Consider the following 26,590-nt stretch of genomic DNA (forward strand, 5'->3'; position numbering starts at 1 on the left):
GTGCAGTGTGAAACGGAGCTTGGCTTCTGTATTCATCAAAACATGATGCGATTTTACCAGTTGGAATTACCAGTCGGGAAAATTTAGTCCAGCATTCCTGCACCTGGGAAAACTGGACGTGGGAACACCGGGCCAGTTGTGTTGAGGTGGAGCAGATTTCCATACTGGAATTCCACTCTGCCTGACTTGTAATCAGGATCATAGACAAAACACAGCGGTATCCTCACTTGTTTAATTGATTCATTTTAGCCAGGTTGTTGGCACTGTTATAATTCATCATCAGACTTTAAACCCAGGCAAGCGAGAGTACGAAAGAATCAGGAAAAAGAATGAGGAAGGAAAATACCCTGATTACAAGTTGAGCGGTTAATTCTGTTCTGTGCGTAAACCAAGGATAAAAATATGAGTTTGATTTTATTTAACTCATTCGATAAGTATCGTATGCGTTAAATAACCCAGCATTCGTTAAATTATGTCAGATCTAGTCTGCTGAAATTTAACAGGGGAAATATGTACGGTATTCACCGTACCATGCGGATTTTTTGGTTTGTTAAAAATGAAGGTGCTCATGTTATAACTCAATAACTCATATAGATGCTATTTATTGCACTCGATAAATAACGAACCGCAGGATATCGTTATTTACCAGGTGTGATAAATATTACCTTTACTTGTAATCATGCCCACAGATAGAAGGCAGTGGTGCACAGAGAATTGAGGGAGAAAAATAAGCCCACAAGAGTGAGATAAAGAGAAGGGTGCTGTAAGAAAGAGGTTTGAGGTGGAGTAAAAACAACATGGTTATTCAGCAACTGCAGCAGAACTAGTGATGAACTTCTAAGGAAACACCAGGTCTGTGTTCTTATCTGTTTTTACAAACTAAGCCTTTAACACAATCCATGTACTATGCTGTGATTCTACGTAATATATGCTGTTTGGTATAGAAAAGATTCTGGGAGATAGATTAAATATATTTCTGTGTTAATATACATTTGTCAATATGGCAAAATGTACATTTTTTATTTGATCGCAAAACTAAATGTTGAAAATTTTTCCTGTGCAAAAACCTTTCCACTTCATATAAGATCAGGCACCTTAAGATCAGGCCCCTCTTCTATGTGACCACAGGGGCCGAAAAGAGGGAAAAACAAGCATGTGCTTTATCAATATGATGACCAATGTTAAAAGTAGACTTGTAATAATCGCCATTTTTTGGGTGTTTTAAGAGCTGTAAATCTGTAAACTAAGTGCGACATGTACAAAGCTTAGTGTTTGCGTTTACCAAATAGCCAATGTTTGACAATGTACGAAAGTGTGTTTTACAGTTTCTGCCATTGCCAGTAGATCTCAGTATGTGACCGATTGAGAAAAGCAAAAATCACTGGGATGGGGGCCAGCTGGGGTCAACAGACCACCATGTCTGTGAGTGCTTTTAAATAAAGCAATCTTTTTTTTTTAACGCAGTCCATTTTCTTTAAAGGAAAAATAAAAAATAAGGCGTTTGTTTAATTTTTGAAGAGTAGGCAGGCTCTTAAAAATATATATTTTTTCATTCTCGAAGGGGAAGGGGTCTTGCCCCTTCCCATTTGCAAATGGCTTACCACCCACTTTGAGTTGGTGGTAAAGTGTAAATGTTAAGCGACCACCTTTTGGTCACAAAACATTTGTGAGTAACAATGTGAATCCTTATTTGGAAGGCATGCCCTAAACACACCATAAACCCAAATTGCAATTTGGTAATACGCAGTCTATGGGGTTTAGGTTTAAACCTATAATAACTGATAAAACACCACTGAAAGAGAAATAGCCCTCACCAGTGAAAAGATATAAACACAGGAAAAACACATGCACAACCACAAACTAAATGCCATTCAAGCAAAGGAAAAAGAGAGTGAAAGAGTCATTCTTTTCTTCCTGAAGGTGCCAATGCAATGTTACTTTGTTATACAAGTTAGCAGTAAGAAAGACTGGGCTAATATTATTCTACTTGAGTTGTGTTGTTTAGGGATGCCACTAAAATATTGTTTCTTCTTCCTTTTGCTTTATTCAGTTTTATGGTCTTTGGTCTAAAGATGCAGGGTTTAGAAGCATGTTTAGGTCTTGTTTAATTATTTTATAAACGGTAGAGAATCAGGAAATATCAAATCATATTTGATAATTTGGCTGTGTTTGATTCTTTGAACTGATAGGTAAAATTGCTGGTTTCATAGAAATCTTTTCTAATATGTGTATTCACATTTACCCACAGAGAATGGGTAAAAACCCTTAAAACATCATCCCACTGTTTCTAGTGGGTCAGTATTGATAGTAGGTGAATTGCCAACACCTCAGGCTTTAAACATTCAATGCACGGTATAGTGATAAGTATATGTATAAAGAGCACTATCACCAAGCATCTGGGATAGTGGTGAAAACATGACACCCGACTTTTGGACAACATAGAATGCAGTGTCACTTGGAATGCTATGCAAAAAAGGTTCTTTCCAAGTTCAACAAAGATTGGAGTGATATTGTTTGTATTTGCAGTGATTCAGCTATGTATATGAAAAAGTTGTGTGATGACCTGTCAATATTGATACCCGAGCTGAAGTGATTCCTTGTAGGAGATCCTTGCCACTTGTTCGATTGTATACTGTAAGCATCTTTACAATCTTCAGAGTTCTTGAGGGATGCTATCAACTTTTTAGTCCATTCTGGTGCACTGTTTATTTGTGCACAGGAACTAAAATGCAAATATTTATCATTTAGTGCTTTGTTTGGCATCAAAGAAAGAATCATCACAACTGTGTCCCTTAGCTGATGGTTCCCAGTCCAAGGAGCTATGAATGCTATATTATCCACGTGGCAACCGTTTACAGAATTTTTGCTGAGTGATGATGCCAAAGGCAAGACATGTGAGGATCTTTGGTCGCATATTGATAGTGATGTGAAAAAAGTACACCCTACTGCCTTATTAGATTTTTACAGGAAAACATAACTGCTGTAGTGGACAAAAAAAACTAGCGTCTGAAAAAACCCTTGTTTGCCAAGTGTTTAGCCTAATTGGTGTAAATGTGTAACATCTCCTTGAGAGTAGGCTGGGCGACACCTTTAGTGACTTTGGCACTGCAACATGTTCCATGTTAGAGTGCTTGCGACTTCGTAAGCAAAGCAATGTTGAAGAGCAATTCAGGAACATTTATTTTACAATTCTATGAGAAATGGCTTGCAATGATGCATAGAAATGTCCCTTCACTACCAATGGCATTTGAAGTCAACGAAAGCTCATTGTGGTACTCTGTACAAGTATTAGATCCCTTCAGTAAAGGGGAATTTCCTCCGTAGTTTCATATGGCCGGGATGCCTGTCACCCCCTCCCAACACAATCCCCAAGGATGGGAAGTCGGACACAGTTCTGAACTTTTGGAAGGCGGGAGGGAGTTACCCTCCCGGCCGTATTTATTAAAATATGAAACAAAATTAAAACATTAAAATAAAAGTTTCATATCATGTACAATTTTCATTTATTACATTTCGATGAAGACATGTTCATTGGCTAACCTTAACAAATCTCTAATACAAAGGTTTACCTAGCCGAGTCTAACATCCTGCAAATGCATACTTTCTAAATTAAAATTGTACATCCTAGCATTACGGGCCAACGGCAAGGTCGCAACCGGTGTCAGATCCCTACTACCAAAACTCTCGCCCTCACGATGTGAGTGGCGGCCGCCTCCCCCCGGGCGCTCCCATCCATAGTGGGTGGCGCCCCCCTATAGGGACCTTGAAATTACTGCTCATCGATCATGACCTTACCGCCCGACCAAAAAATAAATACGACATTTGTTTACCTACTAAGGGAGAAAAATATCAACGTGTCTACTTGTATCATTTGTTTATTCCCAAAAGAAAAACAGTACCTACAGATAGAAGTCACATCCTTAAACTAGACGTTCATTCTCTACTAAACGGAGGGAAGAAGATGTTATCAGAGAAAGACTTTATTGCAAAACTAACATTGCCATTAGGGGCTGGAGGATGGGTCAAAATTGCTCCTTGTTCCGTCGAGGGCTCACGTGCAACGAGTGGGTGCAGCTTCCAAGAACAGGACCAAGAGGACGCTTCTTCGGATTCCCGCTCTCTTTATTCCTCATCGGGAGGGCGTGAACCCTCCGCTGGTCCGCCTACTGGGCGGGGCCATCGGTGTAGGTGTCTAGGACAAACCTTCTTGGGCAGGAAAAAGGCGCGCCCCGGCTACGCCGCTTTGGGCATACCAGCCGTGACACGCCCCCCGCCCAAAATGGTTTCCCGGGAGGATCCGGGCCCCCAACCATACGTTCGGGGAGACCGAGTGGTCGCCCCTTTCCATATGGCCGGGATGCCTGTCACCCCCTCCCAACACAATCCCCAAGGATTGGAAGTCGGACACAGTTCTGAACTTTTGGAAGGCGGGAGGGAGTTACCCTCCCGGCCGTATTTATTAAAATATGAAACAAAATTAAAACATTAAAATAAAAGTTTCATATCAAGTACAATTTTCATTTATTACATTTCGATGAAGACATGTTCATTGGCTAACCTTAACAAATCTCTAATACAAAGGTTTACCTAGCCGAGTCTAACATCCTGCAAATGCATACTTTCTAAATTAAAATTGTACATCCTAGCATTATGGGCCGACGGCAAGGTCGCAACCGGTGTCAGATCCCTACTACCAAAACTCTCGCCCTCACGATGTGAGTGGCGGCCGCACAGAGGACTGTACCCTCTGTGCCAACTCCAATTTCCCTTGTCTTGTTGGGGGCCCCCCATTACAACTCGACGCCATCTTAGAGGTTGTCCGAGGACCCGTGTGAGGTGTCTGTAAGAAGGCAGCGTGGACTCCCCCCCCCCACCCCACACTGTCTATCACATCCGCCGTCGCGGATATCCGGGCCCCGGGAAATTCGTAGGCGGGGCATATAGCCGCCACCTCCCCTGGAAGGGGCCTATGGCCGTCTTCCCCTAGGCAACCCATCCTTAGTGGGTGCCGCCTCCCTGTGGGAGGGGCCAATGGCCGCCTCCCCCCGGGCGCTCCCATCCATAGTGGGTGGCGCCCCCCTCTAGGGACCTTGAAATTACTGCTCACCGATCATGACCTTACCGCCACAGGCCGGATAGTTGACCGGCTATCCGGCCCCCCCACAAACTCCTCCTAAAGGTCATGTTCCATTAAACCCTTTAGCCAAGCTAAGAAGTCTCCTATGAGTAAGACATTCCCTTCCCGGGACAAGTGAACCCCATCATCGAGATACATGTGATCACCCCGAATACATCCATGCGGAATACTGTGCAACTGCGCCGAGCGAAACAACCTACCAATTTTGTTGTTGACCTTCTTCACTGAATGGTTCAGTGCTGCCACCGAGATGCCCCCTCGCCATACCTTCCTGGGAATCATGTGGGACCATGAAATCGTGCACCCCGGGATTCTTTTCGCCAGCCAGCTAACGGTAGACAAAACTCGCTCGAGTAATACTCGCCTACCGAGTGTCACCATGTCATTGCCCCCCAGATGTACTATGATTACAGATGGCGGTGACCTCTGCCGCCCTAGGAGTCCCTCGACAAAAGATTCAAACTGGTCAATACAGAGCCCGCCCCTTCCGTGGAAGGTCACTCTGCACCCGTATTCCCCAGCTGCGTGAGTCGCGTCACCTGCTTTGAATACGTCCCCGGCCCGCCTCACGTATGAGTGGCCCACGACCCACACCACTCTCTCCTCAGCCAGTGATCTCTGACCGCTGGTCCCCTGGTGCCGGGTCGACTCCAAGTTCCGCCCGCATAACATGCTCGCGAAACTGTAAATCAAATAGAAGACAAGAAGCATGAGTGCATGTAACTTGACTTCACAACATGTGCAATCGCACATACCTTTTAAAACAATTCGAGGACCATCGTCCTAATAGTTTCACCTCTTCAGCACTCTGACCCCTGGCTGTAGCCTCAGTAGCAGCCCCTATCCTGAAGGAGTGGGTCCCAAAACCGCACGGGTCCAAGCCCGCCGCTGCGATTGCCATTGTTAGCACCCTCTGAAACTGGAACCTTGTCAGTGGGGTGGCATCGATGTGTCTCAGCAAACTCCCACCCCATGTATCCGCCCTCAGTGCCAAATATTCCTCAATGCACTTTATCGGGCACACGGGGGACCCTCGCATGCGCTGGACAACCACACTGTCTCCCATAGCTCTCTGGTCAGTTTTGGACTTAGCTATTGTGACTACCATTGAATCACCCCTAATTAGGATGTGATCCCGACACAGACCTCCCTCAACATCCTTCTTATTCTTTGCGACCAGTTCGCTCACCCGCATAGCCCCATGGAAAGCTAATGCGAAAGCGGCCCGGAACAGAACTGCTTCGAATTGGGAGGAACATGTCGTGGGTAGTATCGCCATAAGCAGGGACAACCTTTCTAACCCAATCGGGCGCCTCTCGTCTACTCTACGACCCTCAAGGCGCTGCCAGCCACGAAGGGCTTTCCTTGCCAAAAAGGAAGATGTTGGGTCCTTGATGCCATGCACCTGCGCCATGAATGAAATGGCCGCCCCGGTGCCTATTGGCCGTTGCCACGGATCGGCCTTCCCTATGTAATGCTACCAGAAACCTTAGGAAGCAATCCTCCTGACCCCATTTCTGATCCCCCGCCGGACCCAAAAATGCACAATAGGAACGAAACGCTCCTTCGTATGCCTTCCTCGTCCTGGGGGCTAAGCTTGCTGCCACGAGGTCTTGTAGTCCGGGGCACCGAGTAGCCAGAGTACTTCGGGGAATGGTGCCGCCGCTAGGTCCGCAGTCGGTAAATAACCCGTGAACGCCTGCATATGTGAACGAGAGAGTGCATCAGCAGCATGATTCAGTACACCCGGCACATGTTTCGCCCTAAACTGTACATTCAGTCTCATGCAAAGTAGTACAATTTCCTTCAACAATCTCAATATCCACTTGCAGCGTGCTGCCTGATGATTTATACATTCAACAACAGTCATATTGTCGGACCAAAATACCACAGAGCGATCTCTGAACTCGTCCGGCCATGCCATCAGAGCCACAAAAATAGGGAATAACTCAAGGAACCCAATGTTACTTGTGAGACCGCTGGTGTGCCACCATGTCGGCCATGTTTGCGCCGACCATCGGTTACCAAAAATGGCGCCAAATCCCACGCTCCCCGCCGAGTCAGTCCACAAACCTAGCTCGTCCGAAGACGCTGGTGGCTTGTTCCACACTACTCGACCGTTGAAGTCCGCCAGGAATGCCAACCAAATGCGCATATCCTGGCGAACCTCTGCAGACAGTCTAGTGCGGTGGTGTCCTTCCTTGAGACCAACCATAGCTTGTGCAATAGAGCGTGAAAAGGGGCGGGCCATTGGTATCACCCTCAGGGCAAAGTTAAGCTGACCCACTGCTTGTTGTAACTGATGCAGGGTCACTTTCTCCCTACTAAGGCACAGTTCCAAACAAGCCCTAAATTTCGCTACTTTCCCTACCGGCAAACGGAAACATCCCTCCACAGAATCGAGCTCAATTCCCAGAAACTCCAGTGAAGTAGCTGGTCCTACCGTCTTACCTGGTGCCAATGGCACTACGAATTCCCTCATGAGGATGCAAAATTCCTGTAGCGCCTGCGCACATTTCGTGTCGCCGGCTGCCCCCAAGAACAGAAAATCATCTAAGTAATGCATAACATGGCTATGCCCAGTGGCCTCGGTGAATGCCCATTCCAAAAAGCAGCTGAATATCTCAAAATAAGCACAAGAGATGGAGCAACCCATTGGCATACATCTATCCATATAGTAACGTCCTTGTAACACAAAGCCTAACAGACGCTGATCCTGTGGGTGTACCGGGAGCAACCGGAACGCCGACTCGATATCTGACTTCGCCATCAGCGCTCCGGGCCCCAGGCGATTCAACATTGTGACCGCATCATCGAAGGATGCGTACCGCACCGAACAAACTCCCGGGTCAATCGCATCGTTCACCGAGAGACCTTTCGGAGCCGACAAGTTATGGATCAGCCTAAATTCCCCTGGGGCTTTTTTGGGGACAACTCCTAACGGGGAACAGATGAAATTTGAGACTGGCGGGTGCCGATATGGGCCCGCAACCCGGCCGAGGGTAACCTCTTTTGCAATCTTCCTCTCTACCACCGCTGGATTATGCTGAGCCGATAGTTGGTTTCTACAAAGTGATTCCCCACGAAAATCCCCCGCCGGGATGTGAAAACCATATAAGAATCCATTCCTCAACACCCCAGCGGAGACATGATCAGGGTATTTGTTTAGCCAGGGGATCATTGCCATGATATCAACAGGGGTAGGTACCGGTACACAGTGGTCCCCCTCAGTCTTGTTTGGACCCTCCTCTACCTCCCGACCTGACATTTTTGGATCTGCACGAACTCTACGGGTGCGAGGAATTCCCACAACCCGCACACGCATGCCTGAACTTACATGTCCCTTGTGGTCTGGTGCAGTTGCCCCTGTTAAAGCTCCAACAGACCCCCCTCTTTCCCCCATTCCCACCGGTCCTTGTTTGGTGGTCACCACCGGCGCCCGCTCGAAAGGGCACCGCGGGCTGTTGGCGGGAAGACCCCGACCCTTTCCCGCCTGGCGAGGACATCTTCGTCGCGCCCGGCAGGAGCTGCTTCTGCCAAGAAATCGAGTCGAGACAATCCCACGTCAGAGATGAATCGTACTCTTTGGCCTTACGAAACTTCATGTCGGAACCCATCCATTCATTCCCCTCATATGTTTCATAAAAATCCATTATTCGTGCCTGATAGCAAGACAATTCAAGCAAAACCTCGGGCTTACGTTCCCCAATAATTGCAGTAAACATCGCAAAGGCCTTGGCCCAATTTGTTATTGTCTCATCCACCCTGAATCCCGCCATCTTGGCTCGCCAGACACTCGGGTGCCACAAATCTTTCTGCGTCTTAGCATACTCCATCTCACGATGGTCAGTCAACAAAGAAAACATATTAACATACTTGTCAGCCCATATCAATTCTTTCGTGGCCAACGGGATATGTTGAACCACTCTCTCCCGTCTTGAGGGCAATGAGCCCTCCCCCGCAATAGGCAATGCCTGCTTACCAGTTTCAGCTGTCGTTCCCGCCGTTTTTCCGATGCCAGCTGCCGGTCCTTCCGGGGTCACCTGTGGGGGGACAAGAGGGAGATTCGCCTTTGCGGTATCTCGCGACTGCCGCAACTGCTGAATTAGTAACCTGGCCTCTTCGGCCGTGTCTCCATGTGCCGTAGCACCCCCTGTCTTTCTGCCGAGCCATGCGGCCAACTGGGCGGCCAATTCAGGTGGCATGTCCTCCTCGTTGGCGGGCGTAATCACAACCGGAATCGGCTGACCCGCATCCGGGATTGGTACCGGGGCCTCGACTGGAATGGCAGGGCTCACCGGGGGTACCTCGGGGACCGGAACCTCCCCCCCGCCGCCCTATTCCTGACCCGTTTCCCCCTACCCTCAGGGGCGACTCCCGGCAATGCCGGGCCTATTACCTTCTTCGGTTTACCCGGCTTGTTCATCGCAGCCATCTGCTTCTTCATGTTCGCCAAATCACGGCCAAGCGCTGGGACCTGACCAACGTTCCGCTCGATCTTCGCCAATCTGCTTACCAACATGCGAAGCACCTGGTCATTCTCGGACCTCTTTCCTGCCTTCTTGCCAGACATTGCTTTCGAATATTCGCTCCAAGTCGATCAACACGGTCCTGGATCCTTAGCCTCGAAGTCGCTGAAAGAGAAACACAAGAATTACAAGTTCTCAAAATTGCTCCTTGTTCCGTCGAGGGCTCACGTGCAACGAGTGGGTGCAGATTCCAAGCACAGGAACAAGAGGATGCTTCTTCGGATTCCCGCTCTCTTTATTCCTCATCGGGAGGGCGTGAACCCTCCGCTGGTCCGCCTACTGGGCGGGGCCATCGTTGTAGGTGTCTAGGACAACCCTTCTTGGGCGGGAAAAGGCGCGCCCCGGCTACGCCGCTTTGGGCATACCAGCCGTGACACACCCCCCGCCCAAAATGGTTTCCCGGGAGGATCCGGGCCCCCAACCATACGTTCGGGGGGACCGAGTGGTCGCCCCTTTCCAAAAGTGCTGCTTCATTTTTGAGCGCTTCAATAACTCTGAGGGCATAAGCGCCCAGCTCAATGCAAATGTTACTGAACCTGCCCTGAGAATCGCAATCTTCAAGTGCACCATTATTGGTTTGGAAAGCTATGTCAGTGACCAGCGTTAACAAATTGTGTACTGGCTGGTTTGGCGTTGCTCGTCTCAAGTGCCAATGTTGAGGGCCTTTTCACAGAAGTTTACATTGGAAGGAAAGAGCGAGCGCACATGACCAAAGACTCACTGAAGAGTATTGTATGGTGTATTACAATAAGTTTAATTTGCAAAAATCTATTTGGACCTCATATACACTATATGTACACTGTCTATATACCATGTTCTATCAGTACAGAAGGCAAGCAATAATACAAGCAAAACATTCCATAAACACCAGAAAAAGGATTTTTCTGATACTCTGAGGGAGCGAGTTCCATATTCCTGGTGGAGCTCCAGAGAAAGCTCTATCATGTTTTTTTTCTAATGCAAGAATGAAGGTTTCAGAAGATTACTGGAGCTCCGAGAGAGTCTGCTTCCTCCAGTAATTAAAATTTTCTGTGCTAGGTATAGTGGAATTTGTAGTGGATCATTTTATGTGTGCTACAGGCCATCTTTAGTTGGATTCTTGCTTCCTAAGGCAGCCAGTTGAGTGCTTTCAGTTGTGGAGTGATGTGATCAAATTTTCTGGATCCTGTTATGAGTCTTGCGGCTGCATCCAGAAAAGCTTTAATCAGGGCTGTTGAGATCTTGGGTAGTCCTGATAAAGTTGTACATCCGTAGTCAAGTCTCGAGATGACTAATGTCTGAACTGCTATTTTGAGGTCTGGTGATTCGATAAAATGTTTCATTTTTCTAAGATAGCTGAGGTGAAAGCTGGCATTTTTTGCCTTTGAGTTGATGTGTGATTTCATATTTAGGTTCTTATCTCAAGTGATTCCTAGCAACTTGATAGAGTCCACTAGGATCGGAGTACAGTTTAGTGCAGTGATCAACTTGGTCCAATTCTTCGTCACCTTGGAGTTTTTTGAGGGGGGAATTAAAAGGAATTTGGTTATTTGAGAGTTTAGCTTAAGGTGATTGTTGGTCATTAAACTGTCTTTTTTAATGCAAGGTTCAACGTCTTATTCTCTTCTAATGAAGTACTCATAATATACAGCTGTGTGTCATCTACATACATGTGTAAGGAGATATTCGCCTGCTGTCATATTTTGGTTAAAGGTTCAACATAGAGAGTAAATAGTGATGGGTATAGTGTTTAGTTTTGTGGTACTCCTAATAGGTTAGGGGATGGTGAGGATAGATTTTGATTCACCAGAAATCTTTGTGTTCTGTTCTCAGAAGCATTTTAGGACAGTTCCCATTACACCCATCCTGTTCTCAAGTCTCTTGAGTAGTTTGCCATTGTTAACAGTGTCGAAAGTGGGCGAAAAATTAAGCAGCACAAGCAGACATGTTTGATTACGGTCTAATGCGACTAGGGCATCGTCTTCCACATGTAAAATTGCTGTTTCGATCCTGTGCCCGGGTCTAAATCCTGATGATTGGCAGATGTCTAATAGCTTAAATTCCATAATGTGTTGGTTCAGTTGTTGTTGAACACATTTCTCTATTACTTTGGCTAGCATGGGAATGTTGGTTATCGGTCGGAAATTGTCAGTGTCCGAAGGGTTTTGTGTTGGGATTTTTTTGAGGATGGTGATGGCTTGGCTGGTTTGTAGGCAATCCGGGATGGGTCCTTGCAAAAGCGATGTATTGATATCTTGGTCCAAATGGAGATTACAGTATAGTTGATAGACAACAAGCATTTTGAAGGGGGAGGATCGTTATAGTGGTTGTTCGTTTTCTTAGTCAATAGGGTTTTGGTAATATCTCTGTGGTCATATAGTTTGAAGGTAGACCACTGAGCTTTATTTTTGGGCACTGACAGAGTAGGTTGGGTTTGACGATCGGCTGGAGAATTTTTAGGGGTTGTTGTCAGCGGCAGTCTTGAGCTCATTCTCTAGGGAAATGGCTTTAGCAGTAAAGAAGGAAAAGAATTCTTCGCTGCTTAAATGTGACTCTGATGTCAAGTGGGTGGATTTTGCCATTTTGTTTGATTGTTGTTTTAATATTTCGAAGATTTTCCTCTGTCTGTTTTAGATGTTGAAAGTTTCGATCTAAAGAAGTATTTTTTTGATTTTAGGATACTTTTGTTGTAAGAGTGTCTGGACTTTCTTGGCAGTCTTAAGTAAGGGGATGAAGGATGTTGTCTCCATTGCCGTTCAGTTAGTCTCAGTTTACATCTTTCTTCATTGAGAGATCCATTGAACCAAGGGTTTTTGTCTGGTATTCTTTTAGGTTTTGGTGGGGCTACGGATTCAATTAGTTTAGTCATCGTGGAGTAGTACTGTTCCATAAGTTCACTGACGTCAGCGATAATATTAGGAGTAAGAAGTTCTATCTTGCAGCGAGCTGCTGGTATCTCCAACTTTACGTTTTTAGGGTCACAAACCCATTGTCTAGGTTTGATTGACTGTGAGGTTGTTTTTTTTTGTAGGGGGTATTTGGAAGTTGATAATAAGGTGGTCTGGCCGATTACAAGTGTTGAACAGGATTGTTGTATCCATTTTTTTGTTGGAAATGATGCGGTCTAGTGTTGTACCTTTAGTGTGGGTTGGTAGGGTACAGGCTTGGACTAGGGATTGATCTGCTAAGAAATCTTTAACAGTACAAAAGGATCGACCTGAGTATCGTAGGGGTTTTCCCAACGAAGATTGAAATCCCCTAGGAATATATCATTGGAGTAAGGGGCAGGGTTTGTTGCAATGATTCTATTAGTTGGTCAACGAACAATGCATTTTTACCTGGGGGATGGTAAAATACATGTAGTTTGCAGAGTTGGTAATCTGTAGATCTTAAAGAGAGCCCAAGGTATTCACATGATTCAAGGGGGTTGTTGTGAACTATTGTAATAGAGATGTCGGATCGATGGATACAGACACTGATTCCGCCCATTTTGTGTGGTCTGTCTAGTCTCACAATGTTGTAGTCTGGAGGAACTAGAAGGTCTAAACATGGGGAAGAAGATTCAGTAAGCCACAATTCCGTCAGGATGGTCCCATCAACTTCTTGGCTCAAAATGAGATCAGAGATGTCAAAGGCGTGTTCCATTGCTGAGCTGCATTTGAGTAGTAGGCAGGAGATTGGTTTCAGTGAGTTATCCAGGTTTGTTTGATGTTTTTCAGGGGTTACATTTACTTTTTTTTTAGGGTATTAGGATTAATTTTTCAGTTATTCGGCTGTGTTCTCGTTGCAATAATTGGGACTGATCAAAATATATATCCACAAAGTGGGAGAGATGATTCGTATGGGGGAGAGATGATTCGTAAAATAGCAATAGGGTTTTTGTTTCAGAGTCTTTCAGGTATCTATGGTGTTTGCTTGTTTGGTATTGTTGATTGGACCGAGGCAGGGGAATAGCATTTAGCTTTCTGTGGGCTAGTATTCATTTTTGAAAATGGTTGATTATTGAAAGATAACTTTCTGAGAGGTGATAAATATTCTTAATTTCTAAGATGGTGTTTTGCAAGTTCAGATAAATCCTATCTGTTTGCACAGTTTCTAGCTCTACTCGGGACGAGGGAGATTGTTGGAGTAGAGTGCAAGGAGGTCTGAGGAGAGGATTGCTAGATGTTTTGACATCCATGTGAGTGGCGCTGGTAAAAGTTCCATCTGACATTTTTAGTTCCTTTAGGGGGGGTTAGTTTGGGATTATTATAGAGATTACGTTTTAATCTTTAGTTGTCCTGGGCAGTGTTAGCTGGATCGGAAAGGAAGGCGTTTTGTGTGATTGTAGTATTAAAGGTCAGTGATATATGAGGTAGAGCTGGGTGTATAAGATTATTCCTTTTTGCTTCTGGAGGTTGTCACAGTGTGATCCAAGTGGGATCAGTAGAGGATTAAGGGGGGGCAGAGCAGGACCTTGAGATGGTGCTAGGAACAGGGAAGCTAATGGAAATGGGTGAGGATTTGGGATCTGAGTGTGGGGAGTTGCTGTCACTTGTTTCAGAGATTCGAGTCAATGGCGTAGACTGCTGCAACTCCTGGGAGATTATAGATTCTATCATGTCAGAGTGACACTTGGGTTAAGTGTCAGTTTACGAGGTATTGTCTTGAGAGTGTGTATGTCAAAGTGGGTAGGGCTGCCGCTGGGAACGATTTCCTTATTGGATGGTGAGTTTCTCAACCCCACCAGCGAGTGCCATGCATCAAGTGCTTGCAGAGGGTCCAGAATGCAGCCGCAGGTATGTTAGTGGCTCTCCCTAATTCGCACTCTGTGGCCCAAGTTCTTGTGAAGCTGCACTGGTTGCCAATTGAAGCACGTATACAGTTCAAGGTGCTCTGTATTGCGCACAAAATCCTGAGACTCCAAGCCCCAGAGGGGCTATCGGGCCTACTGAAGCCTTACCTGCCTAGCCGAGTTTTACGATCGACTAATCAAGGTTTGGTCTGTATCCCCCATGTTAGGAAAGCAAGGGCAGGGTGCCGGTCGTTTGGCCTCATGGCGGCCAAACTGTGGAAATCTCTTCCAGTATGTATTCGGGCCATCCCCAACCTTCTGACATTTCTTAAGTCCTTGAAGACTTGGCTGTTCCAAACGCTGTGATATCCTTCGCTTGCTGCGTTTGCTTACTGCGGTTAGGTTTCTGGTTGCGCTGGGACGCCTCATCGCTGAGGCAGCCATGCGCATTATAAATCCTGTAATAAATAAATAAATAAATGCATAAATGTGGCACCCTTGGATACCTTCTTCAGAACACATATAGACCTGTGGACGACAGACGTAGGACTGCACCTGCTGTTGGGCCTGTGGAGAGAGGACCCAATGGCTGGACCTGCTCCCCCTTGTACCCAGAACAAAGAAGTGGACTCCAAGGGTCAGTCGAATGACCTCTTGATAAGTGACAGGACCATAAATGCTGTAAGAAGCCTACTTTTTCCAAGAGCCAAAATGGCGAGTCCCAACTGGATTTGTCCTAAAGTCTCCTGATGGCTTCTGGGAGAGCGAATCCTAACCCCCAAGTGGTGTCAAAAAGTTCCTGGGCCCTTGGATGGTGTTAGCAAATACTTCTCTGACTCTAAAACCTGCAGAATGGGACACTTAGAAACATTTTCAGAGCTTTTCCCTTAGGGAACCAGAGGAGACCAGAAACATTGCAAAAGCAGCAGCCGCCAACATCAAATTGCCAGTCGGATTCAACTTTCCAGTTTCTTCCGCTGAAAGGATTCCAACTTTTGAAGTCTGAACATAGAGGGACTTCCTTGAGGTAGACATTAAACCGCATCAGACCAAAGACAAGACCTTCCTGGTTACAGATTCCGAACTTCACCTGCAAGGATCTTCCTGCAGTTGATGACGACCACACCAACTTCTGCCATGCTGCCATTGTCCAGCCCTTCTTTTGAACTTCAAAAGACACACCATTGATGGACTTATTGCAGACCAAATCAAAATATTCACCCCCAGTAGAGGGATCTTGGTTAAATCCATCATTCTTTTGCTCACCATGCCACCCCAGTTTAGACCTGGTCATATGCAAATCAGTCTTGACCCTGTGTCTCATGGGAGCAGTCCAACCTGAACTGTCAAGCCAGGTCATCCCTGGACCGGAAACAAGCATACTCAGACCGGTTTCAGGGCTTCACACCTCATCAGCCCAGATAGCTTGAATCCAGTGGCACAGTGAGTCCTGGACTCGCGTCTGGACATACCCGGTGCACTTAGTGCGATTAAGCAAAAGACACACAATTGATGGATGGAATGCAGAACAAATCAAAACATTCACCCCCAGGGTAGAGATCTGGGTTAAATCCATCATTCTTTTGCTCACCATGCCACCCCAGTTTACACCGGGCTATATGCATATCAGTCTTGACCCTGTGCCTCATGGGAACAGTCCAGCCCGAACTGCCAAGCCAGGTCCTCCCTGGACCGGAAACAAGTATCCTAGGACCGGTTTTGGGGTTTCACCCCTCATCAGCCAGGATATTTTGAATCCAGTGGCACAGTGAGCCCAGGACCCACGTCTGGGCATACCCGGCACACTTTTGTGTGTGTTTTGCTTCTTTTGAGCTGGCCTGCAGCAAAACTTACTGACAAGTACTTTTCTCTTGAACATTTTCCAAGTCAGAAGGTAAACTTTCCACAGGGACAAACCTGGTCCATCTACCGAATCATCAAAAGCTCCAGTCAGCCTAAACTTATAACATCGACTAGATAAAATACAACCAAATAAGGTCAGTTGCTGAATTGCACTTTATTTTATTTTCTCAACAAAATGGTATTGTCAACAGTCAAAATATGCCTGTCAAGGCCAAATACCATAACAACAAAATATACATAGCAATCATGATAATGTCGACATTTTGTAGCCAAATGTGAAACAATGCATGTCAAGTCATCCCCAGAGTGAATAGTTAAGTCACTGATTCCTTGTTCACCCTGCCTTGTGGTAGTTGTGGCTAATGCCAATCTATTTTGCGATCTGGGTTAGGTTCTAAGCAGATCCCCCTGAAGTCCGCCCATCTCTTTCAGATCTTGGGATGTTTTTGAGGACAGCCCTGTGCAGCAAACATAGATATCACCACACCCATACAAAAATCAAAACCCTTGTTCGAAGCCCCAAGGGAGGGCGGGGAAGTGTCCTTTTAGGCCTTCGCAATGTCCGGCTACCCGAGTGTAAGGCCCAGTAACAGTAGGCGAGTTTATATGTATTACCCCTGATGTCATCAGTTATATGAAAAATTGTTATTCTGGGTGAATAAGGGATGTCCCAGCCCAAAACCTGCAACATACATGCAATAACCCCCTGCAGGAACCCTGATAGTGATGTGCATAGCCATTCGGTATGGATGAGGGTACCCTGGGCCGCCTGGCATCGCAAGCAAAGTGGAGAAGCAATAAGTCCTGCCCTTCAGAGCCGATACCTAGTGTAATAAACCCTATGGAGAAACTTAATCTTTATGTATCGTAATCGAGTCGCTATGGCAGCACCTCGTGGGGATGCCAACGCCTCAATCCAGTCCTCATCGTCCAAGGGACCCAAATCTGTCTGCCAGGCATACTGTGTTTTAGACAGTGTCGTATGGCTATTCGTGACAAGTGTACTATAGATTTTGGTGATCTTGTGGCCCCCCAAATCTCCCATGAATACTTTTGCCTCAAGAGGGCTAAAACCAGGTATGGTCTCCTGTAGTGTGAGATATGGAGAGAAGGCATTGTGGAATTGAAGATATTTGTAAAATTGCAATCAAGGCATCGCATATTCTTGCTGTAATTCCTGAAAGGACTTCAGGGTCTGACCATGAACAACGTCCCCCACAGTGGAGATTCCCATAGCCTTCCATCCCGAGAAGCCAGGTAGACCAGCGAGCTGCGGCAAGAGGCCTTTGTGCCAGAGGGGAGCCTCCTTTGTTATCTAGCCCCACCATCCTAGCTGCCGCAGTGTGCGCTTCCATAGTTGAAAGACTGGCAGTCGCCGGTGGCAGAGCTTTTCGGGTCAGGCCCACATAGGATTGTATGGAGGGGTGTGGTGCCCATCGGCGATCGTTCGACTGCATATGCAGGGTTCGACCTATCTCTGTCCCACCAATCATTTAGTATGAGAAGGTGTGAGGCCACATAGTACGTCTGGACTTCCGGTGTTGCCAATCCACGGCAATAGGTTGATTGAACGCATGTCCTCAAAGCCACTCGAGCCAAGCCAACCGCACCCCCCCAAGAAAATGCCAGAGACTACAATTTAGTTGCGTGAACCAACTAGGTGGGTGGTTTTGGAGGTGATATAACAAGCGGGACAGGGAGAACATCTTTAAAATGGCAGACCTACTGAATAGGGAAAGTGGCAGATGTGACCAGGAGCGAGTTGCGATTTGCACTTTTAGGCGCTATTTGAACGTAAACCTTTTAAAAGTCATATCTCTAGTTACCTATATCCAATTGTTGTTGTTTTGGTGTCTATTCAATAAAATGTAGTCTATTTTTATAAAGTGGAGTGGGATATTGATTGTGTTGTGTTTTCCCTTTTTAACTGGGTTGGTACTGATGAATGTTTTACACATTTCTCTTAAGTTAAGCATGTTTGCCTTCTACTAAAGCTACCAGAAGATAGGAGACAGCAGAACAGCACAGGATCTATTAAGATGTTGTGCTGTTCCGCTCTCTCTCTCAAGTTGTGTCCTTTAAGCTGCCATGTTCCAGTACGCATAGTTTGTTTGCAGGAAGCTGTCCCTTCCTATACAAAAACTGTGTTCAAGGCAGTTCCCTTTTGCATGCCACACACATGCAAAGAGGGAAAAATTAGGAGTTCTCCTCGTTCTACCAGCCTCAGGGAGGTGCAGGATTTTGGTGAAAACCCGACACAAACACTAAGTAAATCTGGGCCCTAACTTGCATTTCTACCAGGAAAAGCCTGCTGGTTTGTGCCATTGCTTTCACAGGTTAAGCACAGGTTTTCCCAATGAACTCACTGGTTAACTCAATTTGTGGTAGTCCTTACCTGGTCCTCCGCACACTTAGTGACGCAGTCACAAGCATAAGCAGAGTGTGTGTATACCAATTGATTGCTTAGCAGTGTCTATCCTTTTAAACACACTGCTCCCTTCTTATATTTACTCCACTCAAGGGAGGCTTTCAATATGATTTATGTTTTCCAAGGAGGAGCTATGAAAATGTAATCCCACATAACTCATGTTTGCTTGTTAGAACCATGCCTTGGCATGCACTGCACACTTTGGTGCCAGAGTATAACTGTCAGACTATTTCTGTCATAAATGCTTTGCTTTTGTAAATCAACCTCTATGTTTTTGTGATCCATTAATGGTAAGCAAATAGAATGAATAATTTTCAAAAATCCTGTATATATTGCTCACAATGATAATTATTGCCAATTGATAAAGATCACATATACACTTCCTGTTGCACCTGCCACCACTTACTGGTAACCTCTCCATGGACAGGCTTCATGGGAACAGGTTCAATCAATCAATCAATCAATCAGTGAACTTTTAAAGCGTGCTACTTACCAGTGAGGGTCTCAAGGCGCTGGGGGGGAGGGGTGCTGCTACTGCTCGAAGAGTCAGGTCTTGAGGAGCCTTCTGAAGGTGAGCAGGTCTTGGGTCTGCCGCAGGAGGGTGGTGAGGGTGTTCCAGGTCTTGGCTGCAAGGAAGGAGAAGGGTCTGCCGCCGGAGGTCATTCATTGGATGCGCGGGACGGTGGCAAGGGCGAGGCTAGCGGAGCGGAGTTGCCGGGCGGGGGCGTAGAAGTCGAGTCTGTCGTTCAGGTAGGCTGGTCCGGTGTTGTGGAGTGCTTTGTGTGCGTGGGTGAGGAGTTTGAAGGTGATCCTCTTGTTGACGGGGAGCCAGTGCAAGTCTCTTAGGTGGAGGTGATGTGGCTGCGGCGGAGGACGTTGAGGATCAGTCGGGCTGAGGCGTTCTGGATGCGTTGTAGTCGTCACAGGTGTTTGGCCAGGATGCCTGCGTAGAGTGCATTGCCATAGTCCAGCCTGCTGCTGACGAGGGCTTGGGTCACTGTTCTTCTTGTTTCTGTCGGGATCCACTTGTAGATCCTGCGAAGCATGCAGAGGGTGTTGTAGCAGGAGGAGGAGATGGCGCTCACCTGCTTTGACATGGAGAGGGAGGAGTCGAGGATGAATCCTAGGTTGCATGTGTGGTCTGTGGGTGTTGCCGCTGCTCCCAGTGTGGTCAGCCACCAGGAGTCGTCCCACGCAGAGGGGGCGGGACCTAGGATGAGGACCTCCGTCTTGTCCGAGTTCAGTTTCAGACGGCTGTTCCTCATCCACTCGGCAACGGCCATCATTCCCTCGTGGAGGCTGGTTTTGGCGGTGTGCGGTTTCTTGGTGAAGGAGAGGATGATCTGGGTGTCGTTGGCGTAGGAGATGATGTTCAGGTCGTGCTGGCGGGCCACTTGTGCGAGGGGGGCCATGTAGACATTGAACAGGGTCGGGCTGAGGGTTGAGCCCTGGGGTACGCCGCAGATGATGTCGGTGACTTCGGATAGGAAGGGTGGGAGGCAGACTCTCTGGGTTCTGCCGGATAGGAAGGACATGGTCCAGTCCAGGGCCTTTTTCTGGATTCCGGCTTCTTGGAGGCGTGTTCTTAGTGTGCTGTGGCAGACCGTGTCGAAGGCGGCCGACAGATCCAGGAGGATGAGGGCTGAAGTTTTGCCGTTGTGGGCAGTAATGGGGAGAGGGGCCCAAACGTGCCTTCAATCCGTTAGACCTGCATCCGAGACCTTGTTTATAGCTTCCTCTGGCTGCTCCTTGCATGTTTCATCCTGGGGCTCAGTACTGCTGGAAAGTGCAGGTGAGCTGGACAGAGATTCACTAGCAACCTGGAAGAGGGCTACCACTAGACTAAGGGCTTTACAAGCATTTCAAGATATTTTCAAGTTTCTCCTGAGCAGCCTCCTTCTTTTCCTGGACTCTGAGAACCTTTTCCATTGTACAGAAAGTTTGTGCCACTGGCTTTTCCTCCAGTGAACTGCGGCTCTTTCTGCTGACCCTTGTCTTTCACACGTTTAACACTAGTGGACAATGAGAATTCACTAAGGAATCATCCTTACCTAGGACACGTCCAGCCCTTGACATTTCTACTTACGTATAGCAACCTGTGTGTAAGGTAACTCATGCTTGTAATGTTATTATGTTGCTTGTTGTATTGTATTAAAGTTTTTATTTTTACTTAATTGTTTTATATGTAAGGACAATTCCAAAATACTGATACTTCTGACTTCTCAATCAATTGTTGTGGTCTCTGCACAGGGAGAGGGAACAATCCTCAGATTTTCTGTGGACCTTTTATGAGCTCTCACTGTCAGGGTAATTGCATAGTGAGTCAATACAGGTGGGATGAGAAGACAGTATGCAGATTGGGGCATTGTCGCTCTAGGGGTGATGCAGATGTGATGACATGGTAAAAACTGAATCCGATCACTCATGTGCAGTATAATGTACACACATACAAACTTCAGTGCCTATGCAGTGGTACTATTTATGAAAATAAAAACACCTTCACATTGCTTAGCAGCTATGGGACGTCAATGCAATTTTCAGAAGGCAAAGTAGGTTGTGGATGAACCTTTATCTGTACCTAGCATTTGAGGATTGTAACCTCATCTGCCATTTACAGCACACATAATGGGGAAGGACAGTGGCGTGGCACCATATCTAAATCTTACAAAGGGAAGGCCCACTCTGCCAGAGCATGCAGGCATTGCAAAGATCTGCATTTTCTCTATAATTCCAAAGTGCATACCAATTGACTTTGATTGCGAATTCAACTTCTACTACAGGCCATCATAAAAATAAATTGCTAACATATGCATGCTCATGCCTCTTTTTTTAAGCCCATTCTCCCTTGCTCCAGTGACCAAAGTACATGTTGAACAATAAAATGTGGCTCAAACTTCACCACCTCCACAGTCACCTCTACCTGATACCAGTTAAAAATCATGTGCAAGTTTCACACTCACCAAACGTCTTGTTAACCATGCCCCATATCTATACTGTTGTCTTCGACAAACTTGGCTAATGAGTGAAGGGAAGACCACCTCCATGGTCCCCCCTCTACTCATCCCAACTCTATGAGGAGGCCCTCAAATCTGCTACCAATATCGTGTTTCACCAGCCATCATCCATGCCACCACTGATCCTTTAGCAATTTGATGATTTTAGTATTGCGTGCTTCAACAGCCTCGCCCTCTTCGCCTAGCATATGCTAACCCTCTCATAGCTGTTTCATAACATGTCAAACCCTCAACACATTCGTCACCAACAAATCCTTTTCGCACGACCAAATGCAACCCTTTCCTCTGCCTTACTCCCTTTAACACAAATGCCTTCCATTCCCAAAACACAACAACCAACACCACCTTCAAGACAAAGCCATGTACACGTCCTCAAATCAAAATATATCCAGCTGGTACTAAAAAACAAATGTGGCCACGGCAGGAGAGTGGTTAATTTGATTTAAAAAAATTCCTCTCTGCTTAGGTTCTCATTATGGAAACTCATATCTTGATTTGCCCAGTAACAGGAGCTACTGACATATTCATGAAGCCGAAATCGGCTCGCAAAGGGCCAGATTCTGAGAATCTGGCCCTTTGCGAGCGCTATTTTTGCATTTGGGATTCATCATCCCAAATATAAAAATCGCAATTCTAAAAATCGCTAAATTGTGATTAATTGCATTTAAGGAATCTCAATTTGAGATTCCTTAAATGCAATTCATGAACCATTTTTAAATTGCGAATTCGCAATCTGGGTCCGCTATTTACCGCGAAATGTAACTACGTGGTAAATAGCGAAAACTTAGAAAAATGCACTTTAGTGCATTTTTCTAAGTTGTATGTTACACACACACATGTCCTTTGGACATGTGTGTGCGCAACACCTGTGTACATTACCATTTCAGGGGTGCCACAGGGTGTCCTTTGGACACCCTGGCACCCTTGAAATCGCATCCTTATTTGCGAATCGCTGTTTTCTAATTGCAAATAAGGAATTACTCCCCATGCATTCCTATGGGCCTTTAGGCCCATAGGAATGAATGGAGACTCCTTCCTTATTTGCGATTAGCAATTAGCGAATCGCAAATAAGGAAGCTGTAGAAATCGCAATAAATATTGCGATTTCTACATGAATCCTGTTTTGCGAGCCTTTAATAGCGATTCCTTAATAATCGCTATTAAGGACTCACAAAACATGACAATGATGAATCTGGGGGTCTGTGGAACAAGTTGTGCCCTGACCATCTTCGCACAAATTTCACTATAATAAAAGTGGAGTGTGCCTGGATAAACATGCCTCAAAGGAGGGAACATCATACAGGAATTGGTGTGGAAATACCGAGTCCTGTGGTCATTTCCCCATTTCCTTGGATCAGCAGCGTAGCGTTGGTTGCAAGCACCCTGGGCAAGGAACTTTGTGGCGCAAAATATAAAAATAAAAATAAAATAGTGGTATAAATGTGTTTTCTTTTAAACTTTTGCACCCGCTAAGAATTTGGCACCTGGGCCAACTGCCCCAATGCCGCCCCCCATACAACACCACTGCTTAGGATCAAACTCGTAAAGGTTTGTTAATATTACAACCAGAAAATGCTGCTCCATGATATTTGGGTTTCCTGGTGCAATACTCCTGCCGCCTCGCGTACGGTGCCTTACCATGGACATTGTACAGATTTTTCCATTCCAGCTCGCCCTTTAGCTGCCAGCCCTTCACAAGAGCCACTTTACAATGCATTGCCTGCAGCTCTCTTTGCTGTGAGATGCTTTGATCAGCATTTCTCATTGAGATGGTTTATAAATAAAATAAATGCATTTAAATGTTTTATCTTGATAGGGCGATGTTCTTAACACTAAGTACCAGGTTGACCTTGGAGACGGCTTTAAAGCAATTTATGTCAACTTGACATTGAATGGAGAGCCCATTCGACACCGCTATGAGAACGCTGGAGTCTACCGGGTCTCTGTCAAGGCTGAAAATGTGGCTGGGCAAGATGAGGCTGTGGTGTTTGTCCAGGTGAACTGTAAGTTGATTGCTTTCTTTGCACTTGTTCATAATGCTGTCATTTTTTGCACAATTAGTGAGGATGTATAGTTATTTTGCATCCTTTATCTCAGCATAAATAGACATATGTATATTAAAATGAGACATAGGGAGGCTAGGTAGCTATACGTTTAAAGTCATCATGTCTACAGAGCGTTAAGTGAAGTGACATTAGAAAAGGACATTTGCGAGAGGTGTATGCCCACTCACAGCAAGTATTTTGTCCTTTTCCTTGCTATCAATTCATGTCTGGGAGATGTTTGAGTCTGCTAAAGATGTACAAACTCTGTAGGCCACAGAGATAGGGTGAAGATGTGATTTTGAGAGAATTTAAATGTTTGGTTCACATTCGTTTTTATTTTTTATTTTATTTTTATTATTTTTATTTTCTTTTTTAAGATTTATTGATGCCAAAAGATGTACAAACTCTGTAGGCCACAGAGATAGGGTGAAGATGTGATTTTGAGAGAATTTAAATGTTTGGTTCTCATTCGTTTTTTTTTATTTTATTATTTTTATTTTATTTTTTAAGATTTATTGATGTCAAAAGATGTACAAACTCTGTAGGCCACAGAGATAGGGTGAAGATGTGATTTTGAGAGAATTTAAATGTTTGGTTCTCATTCGTTTTTTTTTATTTTATTATTTTTATTTTATTTTTTAAGATTTATTGATGTCAAAAGATGTACAAACTCTGTAGGCCACAGAGATAGGGTGAAGATGTGATTTTGATAGAATTTAAATGTTTGGTTCACATTCGTTTTTATTTTTATTTTCGTTTTTAAGATTTATTGATGTCATATTGTTAGGCATTGATGCTCTCATGCTGTATGCCTATATCCATGCTATCATGGATGGCATAACGATTCTATGTTATGTGAGGTTTAGTATGTAGGTAAATGATAGGGCATGTCCTGCAGCATTTGTATCAAACAATTTTCACATTTGACTCAATGAAATATTTCGGGAAATCATAACTCACTGTTTTGAATATATGCAAACTGATTTTAGCACGATATGTGCACTGTGTTGACAATAGAAAAAAATCTTAGCATCAAATATTGGTTTTGGTTTGCACTGTCAACACATCCACTTTGTCTTTGGGTTAATGTGTTTCTAGAATGCATATACAGTGGGACACTCATCAGACAACACGCTCCATTTATACCATTTGAGGGACTCACTAATACAGATTTTAAGATTCATCATAGAGGGAAAAGAACATCACAATTTAGGAAATCAGAGTCTTTGAAAACATCATGACCTAGTAAGTTGTCCTCACCAGTGAGACCAATCTCTTTAGGTCTCAGCTACAGATAGATTTACCTCTCTGTTGGCAAGGCATATTGTTTCCTAAACATTACATAGAATTGGCTTTGTCAGGCCATTGATCATGATTGGATGCCTTAGTAATCCATATCATTTTGCTACTGCTGATTCAACGGCTTTCTTCCATATTCTGGTGTTTCTTTTGCCCACAAGTATTTTATTCTCACACTGCTCCGATCAGTTAATGTATCCTTCCATGGCTGACATCCGGCCTTGCTCTCCAGTGTTGAAAGCCACTATTTGCTCTACCTACCCCTTGCCCCTTCCCCGCCGTCTTCCACCTGCCTTCCTTTTTCTTAAAACATTTTCTCATCCACCATGCTACTGGCAGGAAGCCCTGTTCCATTTTTAGAACTATTTCAAGATGGCCAAATATGTCTCTCCCTGTGTAGGCACCTGCAAATGTGTTTGTTTTATTTTATGCAATTCATTAAAAGATGGCCACCATGGATGAGCAGACATCCGTGGAGTCCACATTAGAACTGTATATGTTAAAGAATTGCAAACGCATTCTAAGTTGGCAGCCATTTAGTAACGTTTTGAAACATGTTCCAAGATGGCCGTCTGAGATGTGCACACATTCACTGTGGTGAACTGCTCCCAACAAAGCATTGTCACAGCCAATAGGTGTCACTGCCAACTCCTATTGACATCACCGTTGCTTGTTTGAATAAAGTATGGCATCATTGCATTGTTCCGTGTACTTCAGATGTGTGACATCTAGTATGTGAAGATTCTTTCGATTGCTGGATACATGGATAGCCACTTGTGGATGTGAATTTTGATTTTATGGCACATTTTCTAAATATCAATAAGAAGGCAGCAGAGCAGAAAGCTTAGCTTCAATAGTGACTATAGATGAGTGTGGTATTGAGTCACAAAAGTATTAGAACTCTTCAGCAATGGTTAATAAAATAATGACTATTAATGTGTAGTCCTTGGTTTATGACATCTGGAAACTGTTTCAGCTCCCTTGCAGGCTCTTTATCTTGAAGTGGTACCAGTCATTGGTAAAAACCAAGAATTGAATCTTACAGCTGTCATAAAGCCCCACAACTCAAACCTTACCGTGTTCTACTGGTGGATTGGGAATAACCTTCAGGTAAGTAAAAGATTTACAAAGTAACACAAGAAAAGAAAAATGTAAAAAAAACATGTTTTTGAAATTAGTAAGGAAGTAGGAGGCCGTTATTTATTTATGTAAATAAAAAGTGACAATATTTTTTGAATAACTTTTGTTTGTGGGACAATGTTTCTTAATATATGTATCTAGGATGTACCACATAGTTTAAAATATTACTAAGTGAGGGGCTTGTTCTTGATATTGTTCATTTTTCCCTGCCCCCCCCCCCCTCACTTTATCAGTTTTTCAGGGACCCTTTGTTACTGTTGACGTTATTTATTTTGGCACTTGGTTTCAAGTTGTCAGACTTAGAATGTCAACGAGTCAGACCATTGTGGTGGGTCTGCAGCATGTTGATGGAGTTCCTGTGGCTGAGATACAGTTTTTGTAA

General features: G+C 45.0%; 1 protein-coding gene across 5 annotated transcripts in view; it reads left to right on the forward strand.

Moving 5' to 3' along the window:
• The window catches only part of SORCS2 (sortilin related VPS10 domain containing receptor 2), a 2,087,100-nt gene that overhangs the window by 1,935,820 nt on the left and 124,690 nt on the right, over positions 1-26,590 (forward strand). For all 5 annotated transcript variants that reach the window (XM_086964129.1, XM_086964126.1, XM_086964127.1 and 2 more), the window contains exons 19-20: positions 23,541-23,727; positions 26,045-26,178. In XM_086964129.1, coding sequence (XP_086820255.1) covers positions 23,541-23,727; positions 26,045-26,178 — 321 coding nt within the window. The remainder of the gene's footprint in view (positions 1-23,540; positions 23,728-26,044; positions 26,179-26,590) is intronic.

The sequence above is a fragment of the Lissotriton vulgaris genome, chromosome 3_2 (assembly GCF_964263255.1).
Source record: "Lissotriton vulgaris chromosome 3_2, aLisVul1.2, whole genome shotgun sequence".
Taxonomy (NCBI): Eukaryota; Metazoa; Chordata; class Amphibia; order Caudata; family Salamandridae; genus Lissotriton; species Lissotriton vulgaris.